The sequence below is a fragment of the Trachymyrmex cornetzi genome, unplaced genomic scaffold (genome assembly GCF_001594075.2).
Source record: "Trachymyrmex cornetzi isolate Tcor2-1 unplaced genomic scaffold, Tcor1.1 scaffold218, whole genome shotgun sequence".
In the NCBI taxonomy this organism is placed as follows: Eukaryota; Metazoa; Arthropoda; class Insecta; order Hymenoptera; family Formicidae; genus Trachymyrmex; species Trachymyrmex cornetzi.
Genome location: NW_017296825.1, coordinates 588,610 through 601,375, shown reverse-complemented (window position 1 = coordinate 601,375; position 12,766 = coordinate 588,610). Strand labels below are relative to the sequence as shown.

At 31.3% G+C, this 12,766-nt stretch overlaps 1 protein-coding gene across 1 annotated transcript in view; it reads right to left on the bottom strand.

The window, feature by feature from the left end:
• The window catches only part of Dscam2 (Down syndrome cell adhesion molecule 2), a 133,509-nt gene that overhangs the window by 36,698 nt on the left and 84,045 nt on the right, over positions 1 to 12,766 (bottom strand). Inside the window, exons 4-5 of the mRNA XM_018505884.1 lie at positions 9,679 to 9,825; positions 9,460 to 9,577 (exon numbers count right to left, since the gene is read on the bottom strand). Coding sequence (XP_018361386.1) covers positions 9,460 to 9,577; positions 9,679 to 9,825 — 265 coding nt within the window. The remainder of the gene's footprint in view (positions 1 to 9,459; positions 9,578 to 9,678; positions 9,826 to 12,766) is intronic.

Genomic DNA, 12,766 nt, shown 5'->3' with positions numbered 1-12,766 from the left:
TTATTTTCTTCCATATTCTGTATTTTTTGTGTTAGTTGCGTTTTACACATTTAATATAAATGCAAGCATTTTATCTAAGCGTATATGCATGTCGAAAATAGTATTTCAGTTTCTCGACACGTCTTGGAAAGCAAGGAATTAATCATTCATCATCATAGAGGAAGCATGATACACGCTATCGTAATAAATTTAACGAAAGTATATTTATCTCATTTTACAAGAGAAGAGCCAAGTAGTGCACACCCGAATTTCGTCTAACTTTAGATATGTTTTAGTACATATCTCTTATTATAGTTTATAAGTAAGTGCAATATTCAAATATCCGTGAGAAATTTGCATCGAAAGTTTCTCGTACGCTTTTTAAATGTAAATTTTTACAGAACAGAAAATGTACATTCTTAAATATTTAAACGATTAGATAACCCATATAGTAGAGAAATTATTATTTTATAATCATAACATTAATGCCTACGGTCATACAAATAATATTCGCAATTTAACAAAAAATTTTATAACTTTTTTAATGCCAATTTTTTGCGAATACTTGAATATTACATCACCACTTGTTCATGAATTATTAGTGGAATATAAGTACTAAAATATATTTAAAGTTAGACAAAATCCGTATTATAGGGTAATTCCGGCAAATACGCCGCGCTGGGATTTACGCCACAGAAGTCAGAAAAAATAAAAGGAGTAGGGATAACTTAATAATCCATTTTTCACAAATAATTTCTGAATAAATTTTTATAAAGTATTCAAAGTTTTTTTCGTAATGATATACTTGGTCAGTTGTATTGATCTCATACTTATTTTCGAAGAGTTAAATTTTGAATAATTATAAAATCTTTTTTTTATGTATTTGGTGTACCTTTTTTTTTACCTTGGTAAGGTACCTATATACGTCGCATACTTTGATATTATGTAGGTATGTATTTTTATCTCAATTTTTATATTTTATGTGTGTTGCATTCCCGATTCTGTAAACGGTTGCCGTATTAAATTCACTTTAGACGATTTATAATTCGCATCACATTTCAGGATAGAGCCCTATTTATCATTTTACGCGCCACACATGTAAAACGATAGACATTTGAGGAAATCAGAATACACACGTATGTAAAATATGTATAAAAGTATAAATACACGCACATTAAAATACGCTGCATATGGAATTACAAATGGAATTCTATTCTGAAATGTATATCCAACGTGAATCATAATATGTATCGTTAAAAGTGGGTTTGAATTTTAATATAAATTATAAATCGTTTTACAAATGTATGAGTGTGTATCACGTATTTTACATATCCTATTCTATTTATTATTAAGATTATTATATAAAGGTATATTATATAATATAATATTACTCAATCATTATATGACATATCCAATATAAGTAAATAAAGACTAAAAATCCTTTTAAAGTATTCAATAAATTGTACATAAAATCACAGATACATATTTATCATCCAGAGTTTTGATAGAAATTATAGATTATTTTTACAAATCCATGTATATTTATATGTATATACATCATGTATTGTGTACCTATGTGCGTTTTATTTATTATTAAGATGTACAATAAGCGAATTAAGCTAAAAATCCTATAGATATAAAATTACATTACATTAACGTATATTTATGTTTAATAAATACTAAATATTAGTGAATATTTCTATCTTGAATTCTGATGCAAATTGTATATTGTATTACAAATGCGTTCGCATACATTTTTACGTCCTATATCTATTATTATTAAGATTATGGCATGTACGATGCACACGCTTAAGTTCACTAGACGATTTTAATGTTAAAGATTCTATTATTATATCATCATCAAATAAGATACTCATCACGCGAATTTAAAAAAAAGAATGACTTTTCATAAACACGTTGAACAGTGCGCCGCGCGTTTGCGTCTGTTTCCGTCTCACGCTCCGCGTGTTTCCAAGAATCATTCCTAAAAATCTTAAATTGATTACCGGAATGGGCCACCCTTCCTTTTTCTCTCTAAGTCCTTCACTGTCGTAATAATCCCCAAAATCATGTCTCCGCGTGAGGATCCCTTAAGTCGGTCATACACGTTCAAGTTACACGGAGAGAATTTTTTCTTAAAATTTATACCCTGAAAATATGACAGTCGTGGGACAACATTGTATTTCGAAGAATTTTAATATAAATCTCATTCATTAATAAAACTACAGTAAAGTATAAAATAAGTTTGATCAATTTTACTGAAGTGCATGGTAAAAATCTTTAAAATATTGTATTGTACCACAATCACCATATTTTCAGGGTAAATTTTAAAAGAAAATTCTCTCCGTGTAACGTGTCAAGTACTTATATATTTGTGCAAGTCTACCGAACCGTGTGTACTATGTTTATAATAACTATATAGTTTTGTCATCTAGGGTGCATTCAGGAATTACGCCCAGATAACTTTAGTGTGCACTTTTCCTACAATATATGTAACGTAAACTATAGGTAATATAAAGTTATCTGAGCGTAACTCCTGAACACATCCCTACACGTCCCGGTAGACTTGCACAAACGTGGAAACATGTACCTATGTGCAGCATCCTTACTGCGGAAATCTAATACTAATTTATTATTGAAAAACAATAATCAATTATTTATTTAGAGTATTTAAATTATTCCAACAGTGCTTTGAATAATTAACCCTTTGTACACGATAGGTCATTTATGTGTCTATTCGCATTTCTTTTTTTTAAAATAATAGTTGGCTGAATAATAGTCTCTATCCTTTCCTTTTTTTTTAATACGCAATATATGTCAATACACAATATTTTTTTAATATACAATAGGTTATAAAACGCTACCAATCTTAACTTCGAATCTCGTTGATATTGCACATCCGTTTTTAAAAATTATAAAACAATCTGATGTGTAATTGTAATTAATAAAATGTATGCAAAACAATAAATTAAACTATATAAAAATGCTAAAAAAAGAGAAAGAGTAAGAATTGTATTTTAAAAATTAAAATAGATATTTTTTTGTTAAAATGTGAACATTGGAATCAACTGCCTTTATCGTAATAATGGTTATTCATATAACTTTTACAATCAAGAAAAAATAATATGTATAAATGTATTTCAAGCATGATGAATATATAATGTAAATATGAGAGATAAAAATAATATTTTTTGTTTCATATTTACATTATATATTTGCATCACATTATAATGTGATGCAAAAATTTAACATAAATTCATTCATATTCAATACAAAATGAATGTTATAAATATGTCCTTATTTTTCAATAAATAAATTTGTACGTGTTCTTATATAAATTCTACTAATTTTATTCGTATTTCTATTCCATTTTCTAATTTTAATAAATATGACTGTGATTTGGCCATTTATAAGAGGCGCGTCCTTTATGCATTGTATGATTCAATACAACGTAAGTTGCAGTAAAATTGATGTACATTTGTCTATCTAAGAATTTTATAAATACTTTCTAAAGATGTCTAAAGACTCTAAAATATAATATGTAAGAATCATTTAATAATTATTACATACCTATGAAAGTAATGAAAATTCATCTAAACACAAACAACTCATCGAGTGTAATAAGGGACCGGAAAATCATTGTACCCAGCAAACACCAAGTTACATACGATATATATAATGTACCTGTTAGTTGTAATTTTCCACTCAACAACATGTAAGTGGAAAATTACAATTAATTAGGATAATAACTAGTTAGTAAGTTAAAAATTAAATAAAAAGTTCATAACTTTTAACTTTTTAAATAAATTAATTTTTTACTTAAAATTTAGTTACTTTTAAATTTTAATCTCTTAACTTTTTTCTTTTTAAGTTAAAATCCTTTTTATCTCTCTAAATGTCAACATTATCTTTTATAAAATCTTGAACATTAAAGAATTAGTTTAGAAAAAACTCAATGATTGTGTGATGGGTGCGATGCTTGTAGATGAAAGTAGGTTGAGTTTGCATTTAGGAACCGCCATCAGTGCTATTATCTATTATGCTATTCTTGTTTTGTGTCTAATAAGTAATAAAGGATAAAAATTTTATATTTGCGTAATTTTCAAAAAATGTACAGGTATGGCACAAAGAGGAATAGAATTACTTACATTTTTTAAAATTATATTTTATTTTATTTTATTATGTAAGTATCAAATATAAAAATACCCGTGTAAAAATATTAAAAATCAGTTTTATATCGCACAAAAAATATCTTTGTTATTTCGTATAATTTATAAAATATTAAATTTATCTGAAGATTTATGTAGGAAGGACCAGGATTAAGTGACCACCGAGGTTAAGCCGGTATTTGAATTTTGAGTGGCAAAAATATATATTATGAGTTCCCAATTTATATTGTGGATGACATCTCGTGTGTCTTCTTTACCAACGAAGTTTGGTTAGTTTAGGTGCTGCATTATTATGTTTAGGTAGTCAAACGTGTTTTCGATAGTCAAAAGTAATTTTTGAGATTTCATTTTTCGAATCACATAATTTTTTGTGTATATGGATGAAATCAAGTTGCAAACACTAAAACTTTTTATTGCCATCTTGTAGTCTTATAATCATTCTATAAAATGCTAATAATCATTTGACTAAAATTATTAATTTTATTATTGAAAACTGCAATTGAAAAAAAGGTGCCTATTTAGCCCCGATCTTCCCTATATAATTGTTTTTTTTTAATGACCTGAATTTAAGAAAAATTAGCACACTCCGATATAATAAAAATAACATTTAAAAAAAATTAATTTTTTATTTAACCAGAGTTAATTAAATCTTAACGTAACTTCCACTTAGTTTTTTGTTCATTTAGCTTTTAATTAATTTAAATTAATTTCATAAGTCATTCACTTTAATTTAGATTTTAAAAAATATTAACTTATTCATCCTTGTAACTAATATATTATACGTTTTTCTATATATTTTTCTGGCTTAAAGTGCGCCATAAGCACTATTTGAACTATTTCCTATATATTCTGCAATATAGAACGAAATATTGCCACCATATTTAGCTGCTTGTCCAGACGGTTCAAACTCTAGGGCTGAATGAAGTGCAGTGATCGTGATCCTCGAAATCGTCACTAAAGCGACGCGCGACGCCGGGAGCTTTGGGAGCGAGGTTTCGTGATCGAAAAGTGAATGAAATGAACGAGCGAATGTCGGAAGTGACGAATGAAATGTCGTGAATATCTCGGCAAGGATAAACTCGCTGCCGCGTCACGAAATAGGAGTAAATACTGTTGAGTGTATATTGTACGCAATCTCCATTCACCGCGCGTAAACTGGGATGACTGCGTAATTAGCCTTCCGAGAGTCCGGACACGATACACGCGTCGGAAGCGACCGACGAAGCGTCCGACGATCCGGTCTGTCGCGCTAATTAGCGATCGTAATTAGTCATAACTTTCCGATCGATTCGCGTGCGTGAACGTACGAGGAAGACAATGTTTCTTGATGAAATGAAGCAGTAATATCGATGTCGAGATCAAGAATCGTTTAAGAACGAGTTGGGGATATGGCGGAACGGCAATCGATAAGTGCGTTTCTTTTATTGTTATTCATGAATAGTGACCTGTAATCTTGTTCGAGCCATTAATGAAAGGGATTTTAAGAAATAATTGAAATATTTGGTGGCACGCAAGAAGGAAAAATTAATTAAAATTATGATATTTATGAATGGTAAAAATTTTTCATAGAAATTTGGGTAATTGTTGAATTTAGCTTCCTTATCTCCAATGTTAATAAAATTAAGCTCATTTGACGCGTCATTTGCACAAAATGAATAAATCTGGCAAAAAAGTGTCGCTCTGTCCCATGGACCGAGATATTAATCGTAAAAGTTGATTATTCAGATTAGGAAATGTCACATCAATGGCATAGAGGAAATATGAGAACATGTAAGCGAGATTAGAATAAGTATTTTCTGCATAAAAAAAAATTATACAAATTCTCTGCTTTAAAACACAAATATTCTACTGTCAAAACAAAAATAATATAGAAAATAATTTGTGTTTTTAAAGGAGAAAATTTGTATTTTTAAAGCAGAGAATTTGTGTTTTTAAAGCAGAGAATTTGTGTTCATAGAACAGAAAATTTGTGTAACCCTTCATGTCATCAATGTGGCAGATTTCCTAACCTGAATATCTGTCAACTTTAACAATTAATATTAGATACGTTTTTTAAAGTATCTAAATGTTTAAGTAATTTAGCGAAAATTGCATACCGTACTTAGTACTATCTAAATAATATGGATTTCAATTTAGGTATATGTACCTGTGTATCTAGATATGTTCCAACACTGATTGGGTACATATATTCGAAAAATGTCTGGTTAATTAGAATTCTGGTTGAAAATAGACAAATCAAAATTTGTTCGTCTTAAATCTATTATAACTCCGTTGAGATAACCAGAATTCTGATTGATATAAATCAGAATCTTCTGATTCGTTTATTTTTCGATATCTTTTAAAATGGCCGACTTCCCCTCTTGTCGCATTTCCGAAATTTTGAAAAATGCTGTATCTCCGAACCCTTTGAGATACAAACGAAAGTAAGAGAGGTACAAACGAATAGCATAAATGAAATTAAAAAATCTTAAAGTTGCGCGCTGACCATTTTTTATTTTTTACTTTTTGTTTAACTGTTTGAGGTACAAATGAAATAATGATCGGTTCAAACGAAGTACAAACGCGCCACGGTGTTAATTTTTATTTTTGATAAAGTTTAGCGCCAGGTTCACATCGGTATTAATACTGCTTCTGAAACGTAGCAGTATTGCAACTTCTATATATAGAAGCTCTCTTTCTCGTAGAGAGAAAGAGAGAGAGAGAGAGGGGGGGGGGCAGGGGAAGAGTTGAATTCTGTTGATTAAATAAAATTTTAGGAAATGGATTGCTAGCTTTACAAAGATGAAGTAATTGTCTCTGAAAGCTGATATGAAAAGCGTTTTGTTATGAATACAATGTGCAAATTGCACGATTCAATTTTTAATTTGTTTGCGATGGTTCAACTGTACATATCTTATACCTGCATTCAATCGATATCATGGCCGATTGAAAGTTATAATGGTGGCATTTTGACGAATGTTGTGGTCGCGTGTATTTTGCAGAGTACGATAAAATACACAATTCGTCTGGTATAGTGATAATTCTCGCAACCAGTGATTCCCCAGTACGTATTTAATACAACTGTGTTTATAGAACAATCTATGTGAGAAATATTTCAATTGAAAGATTATTTATTTGCAATAATATAACATAATTTCAATATTATTAACATAATTTTTATGATAAGACGTGCAACATTAACATATTCATTCCGCCAAGCGTAATTTTAGCCGGCTTTTCTATTTCTCACGCCAATTGAGTTAATTTAACAATATTAAAACTTTAGATACAAGACCGTTTATATTATAAATCAAAATAAAATATAAAGTTGGATGTTTCAAATATTACATTATTATTTGTTTATTAAGTAAATTTATTTCATACTTTCGGACTTTTAACACAATCAATCTGAAACATTAATAGGGTAAAGCGAAGCTATTAAAACTGACGGAGGGGCGTCAGTTTCAACTTTAAAATAATACGAATATTACGATATAGCAAACAATGTCAATATCTCTTTGCAGTGACATGCTTATAATTACATAATTATACAATTATAATTACTTTTTGAGAGCATAAGTACAACTTTTAAATAATCAACATGTGATGTTTAGGAATATAAAACGCGCGCGCGCGTTATCGCGAGAAATAGACAAGAAAGCTTTCCGTGTCGATCGACACTTTTCATTTATGTTGAATTTACCCGGTCTTCGTGGACCAATGAGATTTTTGGAACACAGTTTCGAAGGCATTAAAAACTGGTTCTGTTTAAATATGCTCTTAAATGTGTGCAACTTCCCAGATATCCAAGCTTTTTAAAAATAATTTTAATTTAAATGATAAAAATGAGGAAGATAAAATTAATTCTTCGATATACATTTCCCCGATAATCAATTATAATAGAAAGGATTGCTTCGATCTCTACCCAGTTGGCACTAATTAAATTATAATATAATGTCTCTGTTATAATTTCGCATTTAACAACGTAACTGTTATGTCGCCTGGCTGTGATCCGTTATTCATTGCGAGTATTGAAAATCTATAATATACGTAAAGTGAGCTGTAGATTTCTACAATTAGTACACGCAGCGGATAACAGAACCCCAAGGAATACACAAAAATCAACAAAAAATCAAAATAACTCTATTTTTAACATCAATGAACAATAAAATTTTATAACAAAAATTCATTATTTTAACTTTCATGATATCAAAATAAAGTCATTTTGACCTTCTCTTAGACTTGTGTTTTTTGAGACGCAGTCCTGGAGTTATATTAATTCATATTGCCAAATGCGAAATTATAACATAGCTTTATGTTATTTTTAGTTGGTGCCCACTAGGTATCGTATAACGAATGTTTTCCAAGATAAAGCGGAGTAATTTGGATAAGTTAACAGAAAAATTATCAAATTGGTACAAAAGACTGAGATCACATAGTGTATTCAATTAAACATGCAAAACATAAACTATTGCACCAATAATAAATGTTTTGTATTTTATTGAATACACTATGCAATCTCAATCTTTTATACAATTTGAGAAAATTTCTGTTAACTTATCCAAATTACCCCGCTTTACCCTATGTTTAATTTTACGTTCGTGCGATACTGCGAAATACCGCGACGCGCGATCACGAATCACCTTGAATCGCGAGGAGGACCAAAGCCGCCGTGATGGGTTGGCCGACGCGACGGTGCACAGACGATCAGCTGATCGTGTGGCATATGCTCGCGGCGCTTAACTGACCTAGTCCTACGCGCGCGCGAGTTGCCGTTTACGGCGCTTACGCGCGTAGTACTATGCTGAAACGGTGAATGAGCGGGTATGTTTTTCCGAAGCGTTGCAACTCGACGAGAAATATCGACAGACGTCAGACGAGAACGTATCCCTTTTTGCGATTCTCTTGCATATCTGAGCATCTCATCGGAATGAGCGATCTTATCGTATACGCACGTGTATTTTCTTAAACGATATGCAATATAGAAAAATATAACGAAAGATAGAGAACGTTAATTTTTTGCCGTGCGTTCAATGCGTCTGGATTTGAAAAGAAACTGTCTGAAAGTCGGATATAAAGAACTTCTTTTAACGTCTTCTCGATATCTTCTTTTCTGGATTTTTACACACGATGGAGAAGAATGAAAAAAAAAGAGATGAAAAGAACTTTTTCTTAACATCCTCTCGATATCTTCTTTCATTAAAAAAAATTGTCACAATTTTTTTTATAAAGTAAATAAAAATCTAAACGATAAAAAATTGAGAATGAAGATCAAAGCGGTGCTTACGCTCTCGAGATCGTCGAGTGTTAGAAGAGTTTTGCAAACACTTACCGATATTCGGGCGAAGGGCAGGCTTGCGCCACACAGACTAACGACGTCGATTCGTCCTGGGCGACGTGTACGACACCGGAGTTTTCGAGTATCACTGGAGGCATTACGCCTCTGTGATCTGTGAAGCAGAATGCAGAAAACTTGGCGCGTCACAAACAACGTTTCCGGTGATGTGCACGATAGTTTCCTTAGAAACTTATCGGTATTACCTAGACTCACCTGCTATCCTAATGTTGGCCATAGAACTAACGACCACTTGTCTCGTGAGACGGTGCATTGTGCGGCATCTGTAGCCGTTCAGCTGGTCGCTGAACTCGAGGCTATGCACCAGAAGCTCTCCCGTGGGAAGCAGGTGGAACTTGCCATCTACAAAACGTAGCGATCGAAAGCGTCGTGAAATGTCAAATGTATTGAAAGACGTCATACGATATACAAGAGATGTCCCAGAAAACCTGATACTAAAGTACCTTTGCCATCGACTTTTTTATAGGTTTATACATTCAATCTCTTGAAATTCTGACAAGATGATGCAGCGTACTAACCATTTTTGCCGGTAAAAGTAGATTTCGTAAAAATTTATCTGATTACCAAAAAAAAATTATCGTAGATTTGGAACAGCTTGTATATATCGTTGATTTGCAACAATGATTAATTAAAAAAATAAAGTTTTCCAAAATGAAAATTTTAATGTTGTGAAACATTAGAATTTTGTGTTATTAATTTAAAAAATGCAATTTTTATGTAATAATTGTGATTGTAGAGGAATAAAAGTATTGTGCTGAATTAGAATTATATTGATACCGTTGAGAATTACTTGAAGTAAGTCGAAACGCGTACGGATTTTATACTAACTTTTTATATTTTTGTACTTTGAAAATGGACATATAAACATTTCCATTATTATACTTGCGCATCGAGTATTGCGCTGACTCCTACTTCCCCTTACATTCTAGTCTTTATATTGTTAAATATCAAGGAGTCCTTCAATATTAATTATTATTCTTATTATTGAATAAAAGTATGTTCTCTAAAGTATCATAAAATAGGATCATTCTGTAGTAGCAAAATTCATTGGCGATAAATTAATTAAACATTAGTATGCATTAGGGATATATTGCGCTAATGAATTATGCTACTAGGGTTGGCCTAGTCAGGACAAGTTTGATTCAAATTTTAAAAAATGTCTAGTTAATACGCATGCCCACACAGCACGTCTTTATAGACGTTCTTAAGACATCTTTATCCCGATTTTGCTGTCTGGGCATGACTAAAATTTGGACCGTTTTAAGATATTCTTTTTTTCTTTGTTTCGTTTCTTCTTCTGCAAGTAACTAAAAAATGACAATTTTTTAGTTATATCATTGCAGCAAATAAGCCATATGATAATTTGGTTATGAATATTGTTCTTTTTCTGTTCTTTTTCATCTTGCATCTTGCATTATGTATCGAGGTATTTACTTTCTGCAATCGACCGCAAAATTCGTAAGCCTGAAACAACACTTCGATAGAGTTCCGCTTGCCATGCATGAATAATACACGACTTCCTAATCCCGTCGTATTATTCATATTGAATGCACGGTGGCAATAATTGGGATCAACGTTTCCCGATAAACCGTGTCGGTTATCTTTAACGACTGTGATAACGCCACGCCCTGCCGGATTATTTTCGGGCACGGCCATACTCGACTGCACGATAATTACGCTAATTCCGCGGACTCCACCCTTGTCCGATCTACGTGACACAGGGTCGCCGTCTCTCCACGCTTTTCTCTCTTGCCCGAACTAAGCTCGGGGTTTCCTTAGATAAGCCCGACCACAACGCTTAACGACCACAATTATCCTAAACAGTTGCGAAGCCTGTCCTAGAAACTTGATCCTTTTCGGGATCTACGAATCGCGCTCTACTTGTATGATCGCTATCCCGTACGTTACTTAAATACATCGCGCACGAACACAGAGATTACCGAGTAATATATTCGATAAAGATTAAAATTATTCTATCTTTCGATATGCAAAATAGCTAGATTTAAATTTACTCTCTAAATTTCTTGGAGTGAAACCTCACTCCAAAAGAGTAGGGTAACTTCGGCAAATACGTTGCGCTGGGATCTACGCCGCAGAAGTTAGAAAAAAAAATAGAAGGAGTGGGGGTAATTTTCCCGCAGCTACTCTGTTACATGCCTTTATGTTATATTAGTATTGAGTTATGATTTCAGTTTCTTACTATCAATATTAATAAAATTATTGTGAGTTGAATCGATTTGTTACTGTAATAAGTAGCGCCATCATAAATTATAATCTAGGTACATAAAATAATTACTGTAGGGCGCCTAAGAGACTTAATGGTTATTTCATGATACATAAGTGTAGATGAATAGTAAAGGATGTTGTATAGAGCAAAATATAAGTGCTTTGCTCTTGTATTCTTTGTTTACACAGTAAAAAATCGTGCGTCCATATGTAGAATTTTTCTTGTGTTATCATATTTTGATTATTACTTCAATGTAAAATAAACATACAACTGATATGTTATTATTTTTGTAACTTTGGTGTGTTAGATTCATGTCACCTTTCTAACTTAACAACTGCGTATGTCAATTAAAAATGGAATATTATTTTGAGTGTTTTTAACACAAATGTTTCAATTAATCTATATATCTCAAAGTCAATTTAATATCTAAGAATTTTTTCATTCACATTAAACGAACAAAAATGTTTTATTAACATTTTCTTACGAGTTACTACTCTTCTATGTACTCTACTTATTTTATATGTTAGTTTTAAATCACCCTTAAAGTCAAAATAACAAATATAAATGTAAAGTATTGTGTCAATTATTTAACATTACTAGTTCGTTAATAAATAACACAAGACGAATGAGTTACTTTAACTTCAAATTTAGAGTGGATCTCCTGGGACATGTAAAAAATGTTAAAATTAATGTTTTCTTTTTTACTGTGTAATTTGTTGTTTTGTATATCCCTGTTTGGGATATACGGCACTTTTAGCGGGCTGGATTTATGCCCAAAGCATACAAAATGTGCAGATTAAATTCAGTGCACTAAATGCAATAAACACATTACACGAAATATGTACTTCATGTAGTACCTAATAAAATACCTTATAATACGTGTTAATGTAGGAAAATTGTAATTATTATCTATTACTTCGTACACATATTTATTATTCTTATTTCTTAATAAAACTTTATAAACATATTTTATAAGTTATTGTATGATTTTACGTCTTATTTATAAACATTAGTTGTAAATTTTTCATGAGCCGTACATATCCCTCCCCGCCCCTC